At 40.7% G+C, this 25459-nt stretch overlaps 1 protein-coding gene across 2 annotated transcripts in view; it reads left to right on the top strand.

The window, feature by feature from the left end:
• LOC148016009 (epoxide hydrolase 3-like) overlaps positions 1 to 25459 on the top strand; it is a 111771-nt gene that overhangs the window by 74282 nt on the left and 12030 nt on the right. Inside the window, exons 4-5 of one of the 2 annotated variants that reach the window (XM_087664211.1) lie at positions 22350 to 22591; positions 22718 to 22781. In XM_087664211.1, the coding sequence (XP_087520337.1) occupies positions 22350 to 22591; positions 22718 to 22766 (291 nt within the window). In that variant the 3' untranslated portion in view covers positions 22767 to 22781. Of the gene's footprint in view, positions 1 to 22349; positions 22592 to 22717; positions 22782 to 25459 lie in introns of those variants that run through there. The other variant, XM_087664210.1, reaches the window with a different exon arrangement.

Genomic DNA, 25459 nt, shown 5'->3' with positions numbered 1-25459 from the left:
AGGTGCTAGCTCCCTCACAAGCATCAAGTAATACTTAGGACCTCTGCTCTGCCGAACGTGATTGAGCCCGAACTAAAGTCAGCTCTAACTGGAAAGCATCAAGGTAAAGTTGCAACAACTGATGATGGTTTGCCAAGTCATCCTCCTCCATCCATTTGGCATCCATTGGTGAATAATTCTAAAACTTCACCAAGTACCTTCTCTCCATGAAAAGGTCTAAGCAGGCTCACATGAAAGACATTGTGTATCCGCCAATGTGGAGGCAATTTCAGCTTATAGCATGCATCACTGATCCTCTCAAACACTTGAAATGGCCCATAGTATCTCATAGACAACTTGGATACAATCACTCTTTGCCCTTCATCTTTCTCTGCGATCTATTCCTCTTTCCAGCTCTATTTCTAGATCTGCCCTAATTTGCAGCTTTATTTTCAGATTTACCATTTTTCTCAGCCTTTGCCTCTTTGAACTCTTTGGCATGTGAGTTGGAATCATCATCGTGGAATCCTGCATCCTTTCCACATAGAAATGTGACAGCTGTAGTAGCAATTTCTATATGCTGAGACATGCTGGAAACAATGGACTTAATGCAAAAATCCCGAATACCCTTTGGCAAACCACAAATATACTTCTCCACCTGCTCATGGAGAGGTACTTTGCGATAAGAAGTAACTAGTAGCAATGCATCCCAAAATTTCTTATTGTACTGATCCAAGTTCTTGCAATCTTTGGAATTCAACTAGTTCCAAGCTGTCATAATGTCTACTTCAAAGGTACTTGTCAACCAATTTGAAGTAAACATTTGAACTAGACCCAAGTGGTAGGTGACTTCCCTTGAATAAGAAGTGTAGACCACCACTGCAATGCATTTCCCTTCAAAAATGTGGTTGCCTTGCGTATCTTAGATGCTTCTGTTAAGTTGCCTCCAGAATAGGTTGCATCAAACTGTTGAATAAAAACAAGTGCTTTCAGCCTATCTTGTGCACCACTGAAAGGCTCAAACTTCACGCTTTTGCCACCTTCATCATAGTCCTTTAACGGACCTATGGGAGTCGAGTTATCATAAATGGACTGTTGCAAAAAGGGTGCATTGACTGTATTTGCATAAAAACAAGCACTATCTAAAGCACCTACATGACCAGCACCAAATCCTTGTGCTCCAACAATCCCTGGGGGTGTCGATACATATCCATATGGCTCGCTTTGTGCCCCAACTGTCATGCCAATGCTGCCATACATGGGATTAGGCATTCCACTTGCATTACCTAGATACATTGGCTTTTGTGAGCCATGCATTGGCTTCTGCATACTAGAGGGATTTGTGCCATACATTCCCGTGTGTGGTGCTTGTCCAATCATAGCATGAAAAATGGTACCACCACCAAAGTATCCTTGCTGTCCCATGCTTGCATATGCATAATTTCCTTGTTACCCATGTTCCCATGGATTGGCACTACCAAGTTGGCCATGCATTTGCATTTGCTGCCCCATGAATACCAATTGTTTGTGCTCATTAGGCATTGTGGGCTCTTCTAAAGAAGGCTTTTAGGTATTTCCTTCGGTTCTTGTGGCTGTCCTGAAGCTATAGAAGTGTCTTCTTCTCTTTGCCTTTGCTGTCCTTCTTTGGGGCATTCAAGAATCGAGTAAACTGGGGATCCTTTGCCAATTCAGAAAAATTCGATCCTTGACGCTATCATCAAATTCTTCAGCCCCTTGCTGGTCATCGGCCTCTTTATGCATTGAAGTGCCAACATTTGGGTCATTTTTCATATTTTCAGCATGATGTCCATGTTGAGAACCATGCCCAACATCAATCATTGCATTTCCCCCTTCACCACGTGATTGACCAAGGAGTGATGCATCCTCTCCACTTGATCCCGTATCACCATATCAAGACATGCTTGCTATAATTCACTGCTGAGAACAATTTCAACATTAATGCAATAGTCCCAAGTTGCAATCAAGTACCACGGGTCCACCAATTCAAAGGATTTGATGGTATCCCGGCAACGGAACCATGTAACTAGCCTTCCTTCACCACGGATGGGTAGTAAATCCCTGATTACAACTTAATTATAGCAACAAACAATAAATGAAAATCTGAAAATACAAATTTACCTACTAATCTTGGACAATGCACACCTGATTGGTCCCAAAATTGGCGCCCCTTTAGGTATTTCTTTAGCTTTATTGAAGAAAAAGTTGATTTACAATGGGATTGTCCCGATCCCCTTCGCAATCCAAACTCCCCTTGCTATCAAAAGTGACTAGCAAGTCTTCAATCTGATTTGCCCCTTGATTCGGGCAGATTCGGGCACTTAATTAGCCTTCACCCACTTCATAGACAATGGAAGTGCCCCAAATTCAATGGTTGGCTAGTCCTCCACTTGAATTTAGCTGAAATTTACCTTCAGCCCTAAAAAATTGAAGTCTTGGAGCTTCCAATTTTTGGCACGCTTCCCAAGGTTGTTGTTAAACCCTAATTTTTGCTGCAAATTAGTATCTACAACAGAGAAATCTGAAATTTCTCAGCCTCTAGTGATCTCAATGCTGCAATCTTTGGAGCGAGGCTGTAAAAAGGTTGTGAGATGAGAGAGAATACTGAGGAGAGAGAAAATTCAGACTTTCTTGACGAAGAACTAAAGAAAATTTGTCATTTACTGCTGCTGCCCTATCTCAACAACTTGTAGATGCAAAGAATTGAAGAAAATGAGTCATTTACTGCTACTGTCCTATCTCAACAGCCTATAGATATTGTCACCTGCTGTTGATTGATCTTCTCGTGCCCTTGGCTACCTAAGAAGGTTCTCCAATGGCTGCAAATCAGACCAGCAACATCTCCTCCCTCTCTCTTGCAAGCTAAATACACTAAAATGCCTTTCTCTAGCCTCTAAAGACGTTTTGAGTCTTGCATGGCCATTTTTTATAAGTGGTAGCCTTCCCAAATGGTTTTTCTAGCATTATCCATAACTAAATATTAATTTTCAGTCTTTAAATATTGAAAATTAATCTAATAATTATTTTGGCACCCTAAAAAATAATATGACTTGCCAATAATTAAGTTGGCTAGGCAACTTCCATTCTCGAGTGTCTCTACGCCATCTTTGACCATCACATTGGTGTTAGGTACCATTAAACGCCACTTCTCTAGTGTCACCAACTGACACTTATGGCCAAATGAATGACCTAGGCTAACAACTGACACCAGATACCACCAAGTACCTGTGTGGCCTAACTTATAGCAACTTTTGCCTTTGATATCTCGTGATTTTCTCGGGTCCCGGGCTTGTAAATTTACTATAACCCCGGTTGCACCTCACATGTGCAAGTTTTACTTAATCATGTGATTAAAAATTAATCCACATGTTAAGTGAGGTTTCAAAAATACATATCCTCATGACACTACCACTTAGGGTTTCGCCTATGCACATGTTTGCCCTGCATTAGTAGACGCTTCTTGGCTTATGACTTCTGCTGCAACAACCATCGGTCAATTGGAAGCTACCATGGATTGGCTTGCTCCCTGTTCACAATCTATGCAGGGACTTCCCTTGCCTCTTTGTTCGCCATCATGTTGTACTACCTTCTGAGTAGGCTGCCTTGTTATCCTATCTTGTCTACATCCCACTCTACGTGTGGTTGGGTGTTTAGCCTCCTATGTAGCCTACTATGTGTCACGGCAAGCGAGCCTATGAAAACACAGGGAGAATGACCTGACAGACCTACCCATTCATGGAAGGCCTAGATCAGGCTGCTATGGACCCATCCCTTAAAGCCCTGGGTCTAGCTATGGAAATGGCAAAAGATGCAGCGAAAGAGGAAGACACTGTCATTTGCACTTATGAGATGGCATCGCTCCCTCTTGATGTTCAACCATCTATCAGACTCAATAAGCTTCTTCATGATGAGTTCATTGTTGCTCTTGAAACCCCTTGAAATGGGGTGATTCTCTGCCTCTCTCGTATGCTCAAGCGGCTTCCGATTCACAGGATTTGTCGGAACTGAATTCAAAGTAGTTGCCCTCCACACTCATGCCCATCGTGTAGAGACAAATCCTCGAATGTGCCTACCGCTTGAGCCTCTACTATTACCAAGTAACCGCCACCTCCCAAGGAGCAACATCCACATTATCAACCATCCTGATCATTGCCGCGATCTCATGACCCTCCGTCTCAGTTAGGCTTTAATGTTGTTGGTAGAGTCATCACTCCATGGGATCAAAGGTATCAAGGTTTTTCTTCCCACCCAGCCGATGTGCATTCGTCTTTATAGCTTGAATCTCAATGGCCCAACCCCTTTGTAGTGTTGGGGGATTTCTTTGAAGATGGTGTACTAGAGACAGTGGTAGCTAAAGCCTAGGCCCATGTGGCTAAATCCTGCCAAAACTCTTGATCCTTTGTGCTTGTGTAGTCCCCAATGCCTTTTGCACTCTCGTCTTGTTGTGCTTACTGAAACCATTGTACTTGATTCATACATGATGGCTTAGAGCCAACCTACACTTTGTAATCTTGATATATTGTACTTTTTTCGTAATAATATAAAATTATCTATTACATAGAGAGAGAGAGAGAGAGAGAGAGAGAGTTGGGGGGGAGGTTGATGATTGAAAAAAAGGGGGTTGGGGTGTGTGGCAAAAAATACCCTATTTTTTCGTACAGCAAAATTCTACTAATACGTACTATATTGTATTGTATGGATTATTTTGTACTACATACATAGATAACCTTGCTTCTTCCTCTTTTACTTCTCCTCCTTTGCAATCATATTGAAGCTACAATGCCATATGTTGATCACATAAAAAGTCCTCTTGAAGATCCATTCTTATATGTTAATACACGAAGAGGTAATTATAAGAAAAAGATTGATAACTTTTCTTCTCCTTTTCCTTCTTTGGATTATGCTTCTCAAATTCAGAATGAGTATGATGCTTCATCTTCTATGCATTTTGCATTTTCTTCATTTCAATTTCCACTATCGAATCAAAATCAATTTAATGCGCCTTCATCCATATCATTTACACCATACCTCATTTCAATTTTCACTATCAAATCAAAATCAAATTAATGTGCCTTCATCCATATCATTTACACCATAGTTTCAAAACCCACCTATCCACCCACTTCTTTCACTGCATCACCTTTACCATTCACACCATTTAAATTCCACTTTTAGACATTGCATGTTCCTTCACACACCACACGAGGGGCTCTTCAAACGTAGGCATAGCCTTTAGGACCTCTACACCTTCATTTCCAAGTGGTGCCCATACACCTTTGGGGGAGGCTCAGCCTTTACCTTATGCACCTTGGGATACTCATAGCATGTGGTACCTTCCCCTACTTACCCAAGTGTGGACCTGTTGTTATCACAATTGGCCACCATGGCAAGTGCTAATGGACTATCTCACTATGCCATTGTGAGTGAGCCGATAGTTGCACAAGGTTTGAGAGTCCTTGTGGGCCGTGCTTACTCCATAAGTATCTATGGATTTCTCTCCACCTATTGCTACCTATCCACCCTATCCCCGTCCTTATCCTTATTATCCACCTTTTACTCAACACCTCATAGTTTGCTCTCATTAACTAATTATGCTTTTATTGATAAGACTCGTTTAATGGGTCTAACTACACTACTTGGTTAAATCTAATGAGACGTGTCCTTGACTCTCAAAACTTGTGGGACCTTGTCCAAGGGCCAGAATCCCAATCTGACCACGCCTTGTTTCACCGCAGGTTGCCCGCCCATGGAAGGCTAGAAATACCTTTGCTATCATTGAGGTGATGCAAGGTCTATCACCCAAATTCCACTCATAGCTACAACACTTTTGGCTGAGCTTTAGAGTGGTGGGAACACTTGACTGATTGCTATGCCGTCTGGGATACGATTTGTCATATAAACCTTGACTATGAGTTCCAAGATTGCAAAATCATTGATTAGGATGATCTTAAGGTCAAGTTGGCTAAGTATCTGTGACTTCTTGCTAAATTCTCTTCTACATGGATTTCTAAGTTCCTTGATGACAAGGGTACTTTGTTCCTAAACAAGCTGCTTAGAAAATACTTAAATTTTGTGTAGCAAGTGATCTCACAACCCACCATGTCTATGTTCTATGAATTTGAGTGTCAGCTGCTATGTTATGCTCGGCTATTCAACCAGTTTCACAATGCTTCCTTCGTATAGAGAAGGCTTTTCTTGTCTCTTCTCAAAAGGGGTAGCAAGAATAAGGAACGAGAACTCAAAATCAAAACAAAAACTAAACTAAACTCAAAATCAAAATCAAGCTAGTGAGTCACAAGAAAACTCTTGTCATCTTTAAAGCTCGGGTGGCAAAATGTACCAAAGAAAAACAAGTATTGCCAACATTATCAAAAGGTTAGCCATTTTGACAATGAGTGTCAATCTAAGGCAAGAGACACCTAACCAAAACAAATGAATTAGACCTCCATCCCTCAATCGGGTAACCCCTAGTAGGGGAGGCAAGGTGGTGGCAACCAAAATTAGGGGTAGTGGCAAGGCTAGACCTACATTGCCACCGAGTAGGCATCATAGCTAGTATCGTTCTCAATCCTAGAGCTCATGTCTGACTACTCTGTTGGACATGAGGCCCATCTTGTGTTTATGAAGACATTAGATGTTGTGAGCTTAGTCCACATTCGCGAGTTACCTCCCGATGAGGCAACCACAAAGTCCACTTTGCCCGACCGAGCACATCTTCTCCTGTTTGGATCATGGATAGTGGAGCCATCCATCATATGACCCCCATCCAGGACACTTTTGTCTCCTTGTGGGAACAACTCATCGGTCAAGATCCATGGTCTAGGTCGCATCAAGTTTGATACTTATAAGGGTTGAAAACTTGCTTTGTTGGACGATGTTTATTATGGCCTTCCACCTTGGGGTGAACCTTTTGTCCTTTCAGTAGCTTTGCTGATTGGGGCGAGTAGTCTTCTTTATAAGGACCATAGTTGAGATTATAGACTCTCATATTGGTATAGTGATTGCTCACGACAAAGCACAACTTAGTGGTGTCTACATGATGACACAGTTCCTTTCCCAACCGACATTCAAGGATCCATAGTTGTTAGGTACGAAAGGTATGGTACGATAAACTACAGTACTAAATGGTACCTTAAGATTTTGTAAGGTACGATACGATATTAGTATGAAATTTTTTTTGATTATTTTGGACTAAAGATAATAGATTGGATGTTTCAAGTCTAAATAGCAATGCTATTAGAGTATATAAGATGAATACTTGAGGGTAATATGCCAAAATCTAATGTTGCATGCACAACATGCGCTATTGCTACCTACAACTTACAACTACATAGATGGGAGTGGATACATCATACATGAATGATCATACAAATAAGAGAAGTATGGGCTTGAGAGAGAGAAGGTTCAGAGAGAGGGAGAGGCTAGAGAGAGAGAAGGTTGTGTGTGTATGTGTGTGTGTGAGAGAGAGAGAGAGGGATGAGAGGCTTGAAAGAAAAAGAGGGTGTGAGAAGAGAGAGAGAGAGAGAGAGAGAGGCTTGGGGGAGAGAGAGATAAGAAAGAAAGAAGAAAAAAAAAGGAGAAAGAAAAAAAGGAAGTTGTGGGCTTGAAGGAGAGTGGCTAAAAAGCGCCTATTTTTTCGTACAAATACGTATTGTACGTTATTGTACAGATCGAACCGTAGTACATACGGAGACATCCCTGTGAGGACCCTGAGTTCTACTGTTTTCTAATTTTAAGTACTCCATCTCATCATGCGAGAGTGATACAGGATCAAAGAGGACCATGAATAGGCTCCATTTATGCCTTCACTTGTTGCATTTTGTGAAGAATATGATGGAGAAGATCAAGAAGAATGGTAGATGATGGCATTTATTTCTTCACGCTTCCTCTTCCTTCTCTCTCCTCGTTTTTTAGTTTTTTTGCCTTTCTAAGGTTTATGTCTCTTCAAATTTGGGGATGTACCTCTTCAAAATTGGCCATTTATTAACTGTACATTGGTTCCCCATCCATTTCCCCTCAATCAAAGGTCATTTTGATATAAATTTTTGCTCCAAATACGCAAATTTTATGCAAATGTCATGGCTGGACACCTCCACTACTCACAAAGTAAACTTAAAGCTCCACACCATTTCCATCCATAGCATGGACATGTGCCACTGGTTGCATAAATCTTATTATGGAAGATCCAGGTAAATGGGAGTGGATAAAGAGGATTGATGCTTATGAGATCATTGCCTTCATGAACAACAAGATCCGAGTACTTGTGATTTATCTCTCGTACTTGGAAAAGTCAAGTTGACGCTCTAGAAAACTTGGAAAAAGTAAAAGAGAGTACAAATGATCATGGCAACTCATTGGTAGTTGAGCTTGGTGATTGGGTCTCTTGAGATTTGAGAAGACAAGGCTCAAAAAAATTGAAGGAAAAAGAGTGCTTGTACCCTACGTTGATCGTGAGAGATTTTGAGACTTGTTAAATCTCGAAACATTGGAAGATTCGCAATGCTTTTCATGTGAGTTTTCTTAGACCTTTTAAAGGTTAGGTGCCTAATGAGGATCAAAGAAAGGTGGAAAAACTTGGAGTTCTTGTTCTAGAGTGGGTACTAGCATAAAGGAAATAAAGATTAGAGATGAAACTTAAAGTTGTTATTTAATGAAATTTAGGAACTATTTGCTTATGGATTTGAGTGGATGAAAGAGGATAACTTAGCAGATTCCTCTCGAGTTTTATAGCTTTCCCTTGAAGCCTTTTGGTTGGAGTGTACTGTTGAAAGTGCTCATTCAATTGCAACAAAGGTAAGGTTTGAAGTATTAATTGCTACTCAAAAGGGGTTTTTCTATTCCTTTATCACAAGTGTGCTATATGAATCTAGAAGTTGCTTGGTGATCTTTTACAATTTGACCCAAGATACTATGAGCTGTCAATACATTTGTTATTGGAACTTCTATGATGTTCCATAGGCACATTGAATTTTTGTAATGTTGATTTGGATTATAGTTGGCCACCCTTTGAATAGAATCAATAGTTGAACCATAGGCATGCAATCAAGGAACTTGCAATTCCTCAAGAGGGGCATATGTCACAACTCTAAGCAATTTTGGCAAACCGATACTATGCACTCTATTTATAAACCCCAAGTGGAGTCTAATTTGTATAAGTGGAAGGGGAAAGAGGTGTGTGTGCAAGATTGTATGGTTGATAATGTAGTGGAACAATGATGAACTCGAGAGATGTAATGTTTCGAGTATACATGCCATTTGTTTGTAAAAGTTCCATCCTTGAAAAGAGTATTCCTAGACAGTTGGTTTAATTGTATACATAACCGTGTTTCATTATGATGACATGGTAATGCTAATCTAAGTTGGATTTTAAACGCGTGTGTCATTTAAAATTATATTTTATACATTTAATGCAGCCATATTATCCTTGTAATATCCTAATTACCATATAATTACTAATCTTTTGTACTAAAGAATTTGGAAGTAAAATACGAAAGATTAAATATCCTAAAATAAAAGCTTTCTCAGAACTTGGTGCATCTATTCTATGTGATGGAGGGATGCTCCTTGGTTTATACCCTAGTTGGTTTTAGTGTCATGCTCAAAGTAGGGGCTTTGTTATACTTCTTCTTTTGTTGCCCTCCTGGACTTGGAAGATCCAAGTCCAAGAAGAGCAAAGGGGAAACATAACATTGTCAAATTTTGAGCAAAATTTTTACTAAACATACTAGTCTTAAAGTGTTGTGCTTCCATATCAATTAGTACAATTTCTTTTATATTTTCAACATCTCTTACTATTTTAATGTACATGAGTGAATCTCTCTCTCTCTCTCTCTCTCTCTCTCTCTCTCTCTCTCTCTCTCTCTCTCTCTCTCTCGTGAAGATGATTGTATGAAGTAGTAAATATTTACAACAGACCATCAAGTTAGCTTAGAGCTAACAGACATAAACATTCTCTCACTGGAAATATTTACATGAGGCCTGCAGGATATCAAAACATTCAGAACAACCTATTACACAAATAGTACTAATAAATCAACAGAAAGAGCAGCAATATCCGGAAGAACCAGGTCAATTGACATCATAGAAGAGATTTGCCATAACACTAATCCATGGACATGGGCCATAAGGCCATGGATGCCCAATGCTGAATCAAAAATAAAGGCATTTTGAGTACGCCATATATGCCACAGGGCTGTCCATCTAAGGAAATGGAATAGGCAGGAACAATCTGAATGCAAAGAAGGCATAGAGGACATATTCCCCATAATCCACGAACGAGTTGGTATGCGGTGCTAAGTTACCGAGGAACACACTCGGGAAATGAAATTTCAGATTTGTCGTGCAATAGGGCAAGAGACCAAGAGGTAAGGCAATGTCTCATCACATGTAGTGCAAAAAACATGACCTGTAGAGATCTTTCAGGCACGGAGCACATCTCCCGTTGGAAGACCCCCAATGAGCAGCCTCCACATGAACGCTTTACCCTGATACGGAACCTTAGACTTTCAAAGCTGGATAAATCTTTCCCGCCACTTCTTTTTGCTATCCCGAAGATGCCATAACTTATTATCTTTCTCCATGACCCATCTCTTAGCTTCCACTATCTGATGATATATCTGATTAGCTAACCTTTTCTCAAAATCATCAGGAAGCACAAACATCCAATCATGCCATGGATCCAATGGCTGTAACATAGGTAAAGGAGAGAACCTCTGAAGACTGTTTTGTATGGACGACCAATGTCACTATATCCACGAGGCACCCTAAAGTACTAACGAATACGCCTGAAAGAATAAAGACGGGACTGCCCAAGAATAACACCATCAAGGACTGTCTTCAACCCCAACCTAGCCATCCGATTAAACTTGTCTCGCTGCAAATCGTTTTGTGGCCAATCCAACAACCTTGAGGAAGCCAGTATTTCTCTTTGCAGCAAATTTTCCTCATAACGAAAATCCGGAGGACGTCAAACTGCAAAACAAAGCATCTCCTCCCAGGATGCAATCAAATGAGAAAGGAGAAAAGACTGGAAGACCTTAATAGACCTCGTAAAATTAAGCACATGCCACTAGGAAGCATGAATAACCATGCTACCATGAGAGATGCCAGTCTTTTCTATGAAGAATTTAGCAATATCTGACCAAGGATAACACTCAAAACATAGACTCTGCAAAAGAGATAGCCTTAAAGCGGTCATATGCAAATTAACATCCAACAAAGCTGCAGCCCCCATCCATTTTGGAGTAGTCACATGCTTCCATGAGATCCATACCTGACCCAAGCGATTGCCTTTCTTTTTCCACAGTATGAATTTGATAGGCTAGACCAAATCCAAAAGGGACTTCTTAGTCCAAGGAAGCAATGGCAAAAAGAATGAAATCATACTGATCATAATGCATTGGGCCACTTTTAGTCTGACATGTAGAGGCCAGCTCTGAGACTTCTACTACATGAACTTTTCATGAATTCGAGAGACCATCCAATCTAGCAAGGCATGGGGAGCAACCTCCACACCAATAGGATATCCCAAGTGTCTGGTTATATTGCCCCTTGGAATCACAATTCCATTCCAGCCCAAGGCCTGCAGATCATTCTCCGTACAGGAGAGAAGGGTAGATTTCTGAGTATTAATGTGAAGACCCGATGCCAAGCAAGAAGATTCCAAGCCACCATTGCCAGATTAACATTAGTATGATCAGACTTTAGGAACATAAAAGAATCATCTACCAAAGATCGACCCACAAGCTCGTCACTGAAGGGAAGAGATAAGCCAACTATCTCACCTTGAGCTGCCAACTTATCCAATGATGAGAGCATCGTGTGAGTTACCAAAGCAAACAGCAAAGGGCTGAGAGGACAGCCTTGCCGAAGAGACCGAGATAAGGCAATTTCCTCCATAATCCCTCCATTAAGAGTAATACAAGCCACAGTACCCTGACTAATTGTATCAACTAGAGAAATCATACGGGGCCCAAAACCCATTGTAGACATTAATTGCCGCAAAAATGACCAACTAACATGATCAAATGCCTTCTCAATATCTAGCTGAAGCATAACAATCTGCTAGCTAGAAGCTCTGGCATAGTCAATTCCCAGTTGAACATTCAAAATGTTGTGCATTATATTCCGACCTATAAATGGAGGCAGGATCAGTCACTGTATCACCTTGCCCATCCTTTAAGCGCACAATATTTTCCTGAGCATATTTTTTATGCAGACGAGCAAAAAAATTGATGAGTTTGACAATTATTATTATGTAAAGCTTCGGCTCTAGCCAACAGTTTGTATTTTGCATATTCCTCTTCCTGAAGAGATTGGACCTTGCCTTTCAACCATTCAATGCATGTGAGAAAGTCATCATTGGAATCCCCAGTTTGACATAGAGACAATGAATGAGCTAATAAAGATTGAGCATGTTGCAATTCAGCTCGAAATGAGGAAGCATGTTGAATTCCATATTGTCGGGATAACGCTCGCACATTATCCCTAAAAACCACCCATGCTTCCATCCCTCTAGATAGGACCTTCGAGCTAAAAGAAGCTATCAGTTGCTGAACATCTTCCAAAAATTGGTTTTGTTGCAAAAAACATTGATTAAACCAAAGAGTCAAATGAGCAAGGAGAGCCTTAAATGCATGAACGACCCTGTGGCTCATATCCAAGACCAAAGGGTAATGATCTGACAAAACGTGTTGTCTTTCCACCCACATATCAATGACTGCAGGAAGAAAAGAGTCATTCTGGCAAATGTAGATCCTATTTAGTCTGGCCCAGGTATTTGGATGTGAAAAGAATGATAAGTATATCCGGATTTTTGATGGATACATGTAGAACCACATGTCCTATTTCAAAGATACCGCTGCAAGAGCATCCCAAGCTTGTCGCTCAGGACCATCCATAATTGAATGCGGAGAAGTCACGTGATCCCCACAAACACGAGCATTAAAATCACCCATAACAAAGCCTTGACAAGCCATGGCAAGGCAGTGCAGGTCAGCCCAAAGTTGACGACGTTCCCTTTCAGTAGGAGCATACACGCCTACAAACCACAAAACCTCTCCCTCATAAATTATTTCCAAAATCAAAAATCGGCCAGGAGGGTCCTGAGAGACCAACAATGGTTGTAAGGAGGATTTAACAACCAACATAATTCTCGATCTATGCGGAGGTCGACCACTAAAAAAAACCGCATAATCCTTGTATACATAAGAAGATCTAGCCAAAGCGTGCTATTTATGCTCCACAGCACAAAAAACATCCCATTTTCCAGCTAGCACAACTGTCCACAACCGATACTGCTTGCTGGCCGAAGAAATACCTTTCACATTCCACAGAGCAATTTTCATGATCAATCACAAATGAGAAAAACTACTGAACCACCCCTTTCCCTTTCCCTTTTACATCAATAGCCTTGGCAGCCTGGAATCTCTCCATTTCACCTCGGATAACATCAACAAGATCTGCCCTTTGCGAACCTGCAATCGAAGCACGGGAAGGAAATTGTTGTTGTTCGGAGCGGAAAACATCCCGAGGAGGCACAAGCCTTCCACGCGCATCGAAGCGCAAAGCAGAATCAGAAGTCCTTTTATCTTCTACTGCCAGGGCATGCGAAGATTTAGGTTCCATATAAAACCCCCTACCTCTGCGTTGAAAGGTTTGAGTGATTGGGGGTGGCGGAGGATGGGCAGGAGTCGAGCGAGAATCCTGTCTGGCATTACGACAAACCACAGTGACCCAAGAATCCTCCTGAGGAGACAAATTCCGCCCACCCACAAGCGAAGTACGCTCCCCACCACCATGGGAAACATCCTTCGTGCCTTCATTATGACCATGTTGAGAAAGCTGCTGTAGATCAGCTTTTGGCTTCTGAATCGTCTGCTGAGGGAGGTGGTCTTGCATGTCCATGTCTGTATCCATGGGGCATTGTCCTACCTCCATATTTTTGTCGCATTCCAAAATGAAATGGCCCAACTGGCCACATTTGAAACAGTGTCCTACAAAAGTACCCCATTTCAACTCATATACCAACGTTTGTAATCCTGGAACCTCAGAACGAATCTTTGTCGGGCGAGGTTTTCTTGTATCCCAAAGCATACATTCTCTATTCCGATTGTGGGAAGCCAGTCGAGGTTCCACCAAAACCTCCCCAAGGGTTCTCAAAACCAAAGGGAGGAGTCTCCAAAGATGTGCAAGGAAATCCACCACCTCTACCCAAATTGGGCATGCCTGTCTCAGCACCTCCTGAAACTCAACCATGGGCTTCCAAGGGACCACATGAACTAGCTTCCCATCCATAAACAAAGGAATGTGTTGCATGATAAGAGCCCGTACTTCCGCAGAACGAAAAAGAACCTCAAAGAATCCCTTCGGGCCATCATAAATCTCTTTAACTAGGGGAACCTGCATACGCCCTGAAGCATCATTTGAGCATTGTTCAAAACTGACAAGCATGGATTGCAGCCAAGCACAAATTCTAGTGATCAAAGGAGTCCTTCCGATAAAATAAAATATGGCTGCCCTCTCATGAAAAGCAGCAATTTGCTGTTAGACCAGGTCGGTTCCCATGACTACAACTACTTGATCCCCATCCGGTAATGAGTTAGCTTTATCCTCATTACAATGGACATAATCCGACATAGATGATTGGCAATGGCCAGCATGAACTGTAGAGACCCATCAGGTTGTGAACACGAAACATGAACCTTAGGCTGAGGCAAATTCAGGCCTAAGACCGGTTCTTCAACCGACATCCTACGAGGTTTGCCCATCTTTTCACTATCCAGCAACGGCCCGAGTTCTTCATCCAACGAATAACCATCCGAGTATGCCAAGTCTTTGTCATTCCCATGCCCAATCTGCTGATCGAGAAAGGCCATATCGATACCATTAGATTCCTGCAAATTTGCCATAGCAGGACCAAATTCCAATCACAAAATTCTCTCTCTCTCTCTCTCTCTCTCTCTCTCTCTCTCTCTCTCTCTCTCCAAAGGCAGGTTTTCTCTTTGTATCGGTGCAGAGAGCCAGATTGCACGTGCAATAGAAAAATGTCCAGTTGCAAGCTTTGCTCGTCTAAAATCTTCAGCCCAGGTGCAAAGCCGTCGTTTCTTTCTAAATTTGTTGCTCTCTTTCTCTTCTCATCATATGATATTCATATCGCATTAAATATTTGATTTCAATATCCCTAAGAAGAAATAAAAGAGAAGTATTAGACAAACCACCTAAAGTTTAAAGTAATTTAATATTATATTTTTGTATTGACTCGATGTTCTTCGTGTTTAAACAAGATAAGATTCCAATTGCTAAGTTAATAGCTACAACCATGTAAATAAATGAAAACTTAATCATTGTAAGCAAAGAGACACTTGTGACTTGAATATTCAAATGATTTCTTCAATAGTACAGATGTTGAATTATTCACTTTCTCAATATTATCTTGTTTATTTTCCCCTTCAAATCATCCTTATCCTCACTTTCAACTCCCTTTGCTATGACCTCATGGATTTGTAATATATTTTTCTTAATGGAGACACAAGTTACTACATGAGGTGCTATAGCAAAGGGATTTTCTTGGCTTTACCAACTCAATTATCTTTTCCACTTTTGGCCAAAATGCATTGATTTGAATATCTCTAACATTTTCTTGTGCCATCAATGTATTGATGATTCTCAACAAGCCAATTATGCTAGAATCTAATTGCGATGGTCTCTTGAAGCATATATTTTACCTCTTTTCATCTACTAAGGATTGTAGCAAACCGCGTGACACAAAATATCCTTGAACATTTATTAGAGTGTTGTCGAGAGAAAATTGTAGATGGCTGGAGAGGCATTCAAAGCACCCTAGGACCACTGCCACAACCTCCTAAATATGAGTCCATAAGAGATGTAATGGCACTCCAACTTTAGGAAGAGGGGCTCACTAAGGAATAGCTAACAAGATTGGCCTTCATGATCTTGACATGTGCATTGTCACCATCCCCAATTGACACAGTGGATTGGGATATGGCAAGAGAACCAAAACTCCATCTTGAGTAGGTAACATTGGGCAATCTCCAGACCAATCTACCTCTTTAGATGTACCTAAGGATCCAAAACAACAAAAGAAGAAGCAACTAAAGAAGTGAGCTCAAATTTAAGGCAGCACCTCAGTAGGTCCGAGATGTACCATTGCTAAAAAGCCGAAAGTGGTCATCCTATGAGAAATTTTGAGTGTACAAAATCAAATACTAACCAATTTCATTTATAGCTACCAGATAAAGAAGGAATAGGTAGTACTAGTGCAGCCATTTCAAGAGTCATGGAACCAAACTCTTTTTACCAAGTAGGGGGTCAACAATGTTTTTGTTGTATCAAATTGCCAAACATCCCTAAGTATCCCGTTCGTGTGTGCATACTTTACTCGTTGCAAGTATGCCTCCTTGCCTTGGTCCCCTTGGCAACAATCTGTTTGTAACAGTTGCCTTTTCACGTGATGTGAAAGAGGTGAGCTCCTCTATTTTATTGAGGGTCTCATGGAAGTGGCAATAAATCTGTTCCACAACAAAGTTTTCCTTGTCAACCATGCGCACTAGGAGCAGAAATGGCTTCACCCAATTATCTTTTCCACTTTTTGCCAAAATGCATTGCTGTGAATATCTCTGACACATTTTCTTGTGTCATCAGTGTATTGACGATTCTCAATGAGCCAATCATGCTAAAATCTACTTGCAATGGTCTCTTGAAACACATCTTTTACTTCTTTTAATCTATTGAGGACCAAATAAGCAGTAGCAAACAACATGGCACAAAATATCCATCTTTGTTCCATCAATCTGCCAAGAATTCCCAAACATCCATTCTATGTGTGCATCCTGCACTCATTGCAAGTACACCACCTTGCCTTGGTCCCTTGGGAACAATCAGTCTCGCATTTTTCTAAAATTTGCAATAACCTCTTTGTTTTGTGATGAGTGTTAAAAGACTTGGAACTTCAGGTGTAGGATAAATCTTGCACCATGCAATGGAGTATGCATGTTTGCCCAGTGCAACTTTGCAGTTCTTGTAATGGTTGTCTTTTCACATGATATGAAAGAGGTAAGCTCCTTTGCTTTTCTGAGTGCCTCATGGAAGTGCCAATAAATCTGTTCCATGACAATGTTTTCCTCATCAACCATGTGCAATAGGAGTAGAAATGGCTTCACCAACTTGATTATCTTTTCCACTTTTTTGCCAAAATGCATTGCTTTGAATATCTTTGACACATTTCCTCATGTCATTAGTATATTGGTGATCCTTAGCAAGCAAATTATTCTAAAATCTACTTGCAATGGTCTCTTGAAGCATATCTTTCACTTCTTTTAATATATTGAGGATGCGATAAGCGGTAGCAAACCATGTGGTATACAATATCTTTAAACATTTATTAGAGTGTTGTCAAAATAATACATATCAATAGACTTTACAATATGATTAGCATTGAACAAGATAGGTATAATTAATGGAAACTTTCTCACATATTTTAAATAATAATGTAAAAGTGTGAGCTACAGAAAGAACTCAAGTAATCTTTGAATGCTTGGCCATTATATGTTTACCTGCACTCTTATAATTGGAAGCATTATCCAACACAATAGTAGTGACATTCTTTGGACCTCCCAATTTCGCTATGGACAGCTCATAGATATTTTCTATGAAATGGATAGTCTTTTCTTGAAGAGATGTATCAACTACTTCCAAAAAAAATTGCCCCTCTTGGGCATATAGTAACAACATTAATCAATGGCTTACATGGATTATTTATCCAACATACATCTATATGAAGGCACAAAATCAAATATTTGGCGTTTAGATGGGCCTCCAACATTTTTTTAATTTTGTCAAAGTATTCAATGTGCATTTTGTTTTAGTTTGGCAAAGTTGAATTCCACCTTAGCCATGGACATTAAAGCATCTTGAAATATTGGATTTGAGTGACATGGAAAGTATGGTTGTCTCCATATGTCATACTGATATGCTCGTACAGTACGATCCATATGGTACAGTACCATACGTATCCGTACAATTCTGTAAGGAGAAACTAGCACTTTTTGGCTGCTATGTCTAGGCACATTTCCATGTGACTTTTGCATATCTGTTCCATGCTGTGGCTGCACGTTTTTTACCCCTTCTTGCCTACGTGGCACTTTTGCCCTTGGATACCAAAATCCACCCCTTTTCTACTGTGCACACCTCCCCTAGCCCCTTTGGATCCCAGCCAGCTTTTCAACCTCGACTCTTGACTCTTCTCACTTCAGCCTTGACCCTTCTTTGAATGTTTGACTTCACACACTTGAAGCTTCAGCCTTGGCCCTTGGGTTCCATCATTCCAGCATTTTAGTCTTGGATTCTAGCCATTATCCATCTATGCTTTGAGTCTTGGATCCCTCTCTTCTCCCACACTCTTCTCTAGTCTATAAATGGTGCTCCTCCCCTCCATCCTTCCACACCAAATGGGCAAGCAATCTCATCTCCCTCTCCTAAGCATCACTTGAGTCTTGGTGGTCAAGCTCTCACTCTCTCCCCCAAAAAACCCCCTTGCTTTTGAAGCATCAATCTATCAAGCCTCTCCCACCCTTTCTTTCTCTAACTTTCAAGCCTCTCACTTCCTCTTCCCCCCAAGCCTCTCCCCCTCTCTCAAGCATTTCTCTCTCCTCTCTCTCAAAGCCTCTGTTTCTCTCTCTCTCAAGCCCCTCTCTATCACTCTCCTTTCCCCACCTGAACTTCCAAGCTTAAAGTCTCCATTGGCATCATGACACGTGAGAAGCATGAGGCCTTCAATGTACATGCCATCCATGTGGAGAGGTACACAGAGAAATCCAACTTCCACCATTGGATGTGTTAGTATTACAGGAAGTGCTACATAAGTGGTACAACCTGAATTCTCCAACATCTTTCCAAGACAAGGGGGCAAGTTGCTCTATGCAAAGAAATCCCTCAAAACATCACGGACGAGATTCTCGCCAAGTTGAGATAGGATTCTACTAGAGGAGGAGAAGGAACTAGTGCATCACCATCATGACCTATGGATACTCATGAGGAGGCCTAGAATGTAGGCTTATCTTCTAATGCCTCCACCATTGGTGGTGCCAACTCCATATCTGCGCTCGCCTTCAGAGCATGGAGACTCATGTGGCACTGGAGAGGCAATTCTCTCACTAGTGATGACGAGGCAATGCAAATTTGATGATGTGGCAGTGTGGCATTGCAAACTTAAAGCATGGAAGTTTAGCATCCATTTAAGATTACTTTTTGTTTTGATAATTAATTGAAGAGCTGTGCTTTTAATTTTCATTAAATAACATTGAATTTGAAAGGAAGAGATTTTTTTTTTCTCCCCACTTGTTCTTTCGACTTAAAAAGAGATAGATGTAGCAATTGCTTTATAGAGTTGGTTGGACTTGCACAGGATGCTGATCTGCATTGGTGATGGGGGTATTGTATGGGGACTTGGAATTGCTTGTGCCATAGGCATGTGTGTGCTGCTAGAGAAGAGATTCCGAGAGATTTTGCTGTTCTGGACTGTTCAAGGTGGCAAGTGGCAACCTGGGATCTCCCTACTCTGTGGGGAAGAGGCAGGAGCAATCTGGCTCCATTTGTGTTGTGCTTTCTGGTCTTATTCAAAGTTGAGTGTCTACTGCCCTTTCATTACTGAAGGCCAGTTTCAGATCCCATCCACATCCATTCATTGAGGATGTTGACATCCTTCCACTTCGACATTCAGATCCCCCTTTGTATTAGATGAAGCTGCTGAACCATAATATGATGATGTCTTAGCATTTGATCAGAATGGAACTTGCACTTTCACTTGGTCTATGTTGACAATATGTGAAGATGTGCACCCATCATCTTGTGACTTATGCAACAAATACCTCTAGATCATGGCACACCATAGAATGTACAGAAAAACTAGGATCTTAACTTTTAAGTGATGCACAAGTAACCCACATTCAAGGGTCTTGGATATAATGCTACCCCCCTATGCCTTTGAATCCTTACATAAGACTCGAATCTTGCAAAATGTACCCCCTCTAGAGACTATGTGGTTTGAGTTCAAGGAAAGCATTGTCATCTGCCTGCCCGTGGCTTTCTCCACCCAAAAACTTCTTTGTGTGAAACCAATTTTCTATACTGATCAACTCTAAAGGGAATAGTGTTCAAAGGAAGGGTTATCCAAAAAAGTCAAAACAGTGATAAAACACATCCCTGTGAGACATATACATCACCAATGTACATCATATACCGACTGCTGCAATGAACAGCTAATGATAGGGATCAAAAGATTGAGCTTTAAAGCATCCAATATTCAATCTGACTATGAACAGATTTGGCCAATTAGCATAGTGATAAGAACTTCTTGTAAACAATGTATTGAGCATGTGCACCCCATAAGGCCAGTAATTGTATGTTTTTAGCGCCAGGTCCAGTCTTGTCATGACCTAAGAGATGAAGTTTCTTGGTACCATCTCAGATGCTCTTGCCATATCAATTTTCATGACTAGATCAGTCTTGTTATTTTAGGGTGCTCACGGGAATAAGGATATCATCCCTTATTACCTTGGCTGGAAGCCGTTATGGAAATTTCCTTTAATTTTGTGGACCAACATTTAAGCACAGTTTTGTATATGACAATCATGAGTATAATTGGTCTCTAATCATTGAAATTTCACATAGTTGATACTTTGGAATAATCTAATAATAATGCCTTGTTTCCATCTGGCAAGTGCAAGATAAATTCCACAGTTAGTCCATCCCAACCAGAAGATATCTGTTTACATAAGGAAGCCAAGGCATCTCTTACTTCCATTTCTGTGGGGCTCTCCTAATTTTTGAGCTTCCTTAGAAGTGAAATTTGAGTTACTTTATCTAGAAACAAAATTATTTAATCCTTATTCTGATTGATAAATTATCTGCACAACAAGGGTATGTTGAGGAGCAGAAGATTTTTCGGTTGTAACTAGCAAAGTGTTGGTAGAGGCCTTGTTACTTCCTCTCTATTTTGGTTCACTTTATATGTTTATGGAATCTGTGGATGTTGTGGACGTTGGTCTAGACAAAGCTGCAGAATCGGTGATGAATAATCTGTCTTGCAACAACACTTGATCAATTTCAACACAATAATCCAAAGGAAGAGATCAAGGTACAAGAACTGGTTGAAAAGCCCCACTATCATCACAGAAAGTTTATTCCTCTTTCCAACAAAATACTAAATAATCACTTCCAGAATCCCCAGCCCATGAAAAGTACAAAAATAAAGATCCTCCATAGAGCCTGAGACAGTCTCACTTGATCAAAATAAAAGTAGGAATGGGCTTAAATTGAACCATTATGGCCTTGCCTTGATGAAAATGAATCAAGCAAGAACCATTGCCAAGATGAAAATGTGGCAAGAACAGAATTGCCCCATGGAAAACATAACATAAACTGACTCGTCTGCAGTTGATTGGACATCTAGACAGCTCGCCTAATGATGATGAAGCTAGAGGATGACTCACAAGAGGATTGGCAGCTCTTGCCTAATGAATGTGACTGTCGTGGTTGGCTGAATGCTTTTGCAATCACCCGTCCGTGTGTTCAGACATACCTTTTCCTACCTTGCTTCTAGCTTTGAGCTTTGAGTATCAACTTTTCTGCATTTCAGTTTGAGCTTTCCATTTGAGCTGAGATCTAGCTTTAATGTTTTGAATTACTCATACTCAGCTCTTTTTTGGCAAAAGCAGGCTCATACAATGTCTGGCTTTAATGTAGTGATATAACTGTGACCCCAGAATTGCTTCTATATAGTTTTTTTAATCATGCAAAAGCACTTCTTTACTAATAAATTTTTGGCAGAAAAAAAAGAATTGTACTTGGATACTTTGCAATTGCAAAACCTAGATAGATCCATGATCCAGGTCTATGCATCATTCATCATTAGGGTTTGATTGATCATTATGTGAAACTTTATTAACCTAACACATGCAGAGAACACTTATGCAAATTCTATATCTCATGCATACCACACCATGGAAAATGATTGAGCATTCACATGTGGATGCATATGACTGAATTATAATCATCCATGATTCCTCCTTCAATAACTTCTTTTGGTGGTCCCATGATTGAACCTCACCAGTCCATAGTACACAAGATCATGCTTCCATAGTCATATTTGACAAAATTGTGTCCAATAATTCATATTGCTTAGGTTAGTCTGCAATCTGTACTATGCAGGCTTACTCTGGACAAGAACATTGGAAGTAGAAAAGTCTAGATGAGCTACAGGTCAAGTTTTGTAGTCGTTCACTTTCATCTGTTCAGCTCTTTGAAACTTACTGTGCTCTTTACATGACTTTCAGGAACCTGGCCGAGCTGAAGCAGATTTTGCTCGTGAGGGGTTCGCTAGAGTGTTTAAAAAGTTCCTCTGCTATAGCAGGAGAGATCTCCTTATTTGTCCTCCAGACAAGGAAATCATGGAGATTGTCGAAGAACCAAATGACTTACCTCCATGGATCTCTGAACAGGAAATTCAGCAGTATGCAGAACAGTATGAGAAAACAGGGTTCACTGGTGGCCTTAACTACTATCGAGCCATTGATCTGTAAGGCTTGATGACTTTTCTTAATGTGTGAATGTTGAATGACTAGATGTTTATTGCATTCAATAGCACTGTATTATTTGAAAATTAAGAGTTAAGACACCTATGCTACCTGTCTGGCTGCTTTAGGGGGTGGCTAGTAGATACAAAGAAAACCAGAATACACAGATTGTTTTGAGATATGGAGGTGCCCTCAGATCTTTCCAGGAATTAAGAGTGATTTTTTAATGCCATTATGAATGATACTGCATTGAGAGAGAGAACATGGGAATATCAACAACTTTGAATATTGCAAAAAGCTTGTTTCAAGACACATATATGTGGTTGTAGGAAGCTGAATTGTCTTTAGCTTGGTTTTGCTAAAAGAGTTTTTTCATTCAAATTTTTCTTACTTCGGGTTTATGTTTCACAATCCACATCTCTCTTCTAATTGTCAGGTAGTCCAAAGTAGTTCCAAAAACTTGGAAAAGTTGTGCACCATAGGGCTTGTTGTGTAAAGCAGTTCTTTATGAAAATAGTGCCATCAAAATCCACATCAGTCAAGTATCCATTTTTTCTTCAAGTATACTAGTAACACATAAAATCTCTCTATAAAACATCAGTTTTTGTTTAGTCTTTCATCGCTGCAGTCACTGTTAGCTTAATTTCTCAATCATTAAAATTCTCCAGATTGCAGTCATTTGTAATAGCATCAATCAAGGTTCACATGTGCACACAACAGTCTTCAGACCACTAGACTCTACCAAATCTTCAATGTTGGGGGTTTATTCTTAGAAAAGAGTGAAAGCTGGTTCATCCATGATCTTGCCCCAGTCTTCATCATTGGTTTTTTATTGCACACGAAGTCACATTTACATGCAAGTCAAACAGGGTTCCACAATACCTGCTTTCTGAGATGTCATTAAAATGTATTCCATGTGCTCAATCCCTAGACAATAGTGCTACAAGCCCAAATTTGTCATTTCAATCTTAGATCTCAAAGTCTTTCTAGTCTAATGAATCATTTACATGCAAGTCAAACAGGGCTCCACAATACCTGCTTTCTGAGATGTCACTAAAATGTATTCCATGTGCTCAATCCCTAGACAATAGTGCTACAAGCCCAAATTTGCCATTTCAATCTTAGAGCTCAAAGTCTTTCGAGTCTAATGAATCATTTCCTTTTTTTTTTCAGAGAAAAGTAAAAATTCTATTAACACACCTCAGAACAAAGTGCCCCAAGGCTAAAAAACCAGTACAAAGCAGCCTTGTAAGGGACTTCCATATCAAGAATTGTATAACAAGGGGAAGTTTATTACAAAGCTTGAGTGAATAGCCAGTCGGGAGGTCTATAATGCCAAACCATGTGGGTTTGGAAGAGGAAAAAGGTGCCAAAATCCCAAGTCCTAAGAAAAGCATTGCTCCTCTTCCTCATAGTCTCCGAGCTGCCCTATATTCTCTCCCATCTCCCACAAGGAGTACAGTCTCTGTCTAGATTTTGGAGAGAGTCTCAGCAGTAGATATGTCCAAAAAATCAATAGCCTGGCTACATCTAGATATCCATACGTACCAAGCAATAATGCTAGCTATGAGCTCCCATCTATGACAATGCTCGTGAGTCCACACTGATCTGTGAGAAATTTCGCATGAAAGTCTTGCTCACAAGCTACCTCGAGATGAGATAACCCTGACACCCTTGTACATCCTCATACCCACAAGTTGAGTGACCCGTGCAACTATCCCCCACATAGCAATTATAGAAGTTGTAGTGCCATGAAACACCACCTTGAGGGCTCTCCTCCAGACCTCATGAGCCCATCGGCAATCCCATAAGTAATGCCTCTGAGTCTCCTCATGCTCCCCACATCTAGTGCAAGGAATAGGGTCTCTACCATAGCCAAGCCATGTACCAACTGCTAAACTCCTGTGTGCTAGTAACCAAAGAAAGAGTGAAATCTTTCTTGGTCTAAAATTGTCCTCCAATCTCCTCCAAAAGTCTACTAGGAAAGGTTGTGATATACCTTGGATAGTCTAGTGCTCAACTACAGTTGGCACCACTCTGGTCCTACTCATCTATATTCTCCTCCCAACCTAGTGGTATACCCAAAGAACGGGACATCTTGAGGTGTCTCTAAAATGGATCTCTCCATGCCCACTCCCTAGGATCCCATTGAAGCCTCTGTAATGGCCTCCCCCTATATGCCCAATGTCTCCATCCATCTTCCATACAAGTCTAAGGGTCTGGGTCTAAGTACCAAGTCCTATCACAATGAGCCACCACTCTAATCCTTTCTTGAGATGATCGTGTGAACTCTAACTAATCCAAATCCTCTCACCTAAGTCTGCCATCCACCTCTACTGAAGAAGTAAACACACTCGCTCACTACAAGAAGGATCTCTTCTCTAGTAAAGATCCCTATCCATGTGTGGTTTGTCATGGTGTCATTTCTCCATTCAAGGGGTACCATCTCCTTGATGCTCTCCATTATGACTCTGATCCTGCTGATACCTCGAAGTCTTTCATCCCCTGAGCGCTTCCTTGATGGTAGTGCTAGCAAGGCCCCTCTGCAATCTCCTCCTTTGAAAATGGGGCCATCAAATGTATCCTCGTGCTCTTTGTGACCACTCTCTTGGTACTCTGCCACACAATCTCTTTATCCCCCTCCAATCATGGAGGCCTCATCGTCATGCTCTACAAAGCACTATAATAATTCGTGGCCACTTGACCAACCTCCTGCAGCCCTTGGGCAAGGGATCCATCTGCTCTTTTAAGTTGTCTAACACCATATCTAGAGTGTCTAGGACCTATGATGCGAAAGAATTCTTTGTTTACCCTATCTCCTATCAATGTCCAAAAAGAGGCCCTCGCATGGCACTTATACTCTAATTTGG

Source organism: Lygodium microphyllum, chromosome 23 (assembly GCF_053477565.2).
Source record: "Lygodium microphyllum isolate KBCC chromosome 23, Lygodium_microphyllum_v1.1.10, whole genome shotgun sequence".
In the NCBI taxonomy this organism is placed as follows: Eukaryota; Viridiplantae; Streptophyta; class Polypodiopsida; order Schizaeales; family Lygodiaceae; genus Lygodium; species Lygodium microphyllum.
Note: the sequence above shows the minus strand (reverse complement) of the source record. Positions and strands in the feature narration are given on the sequence as shown.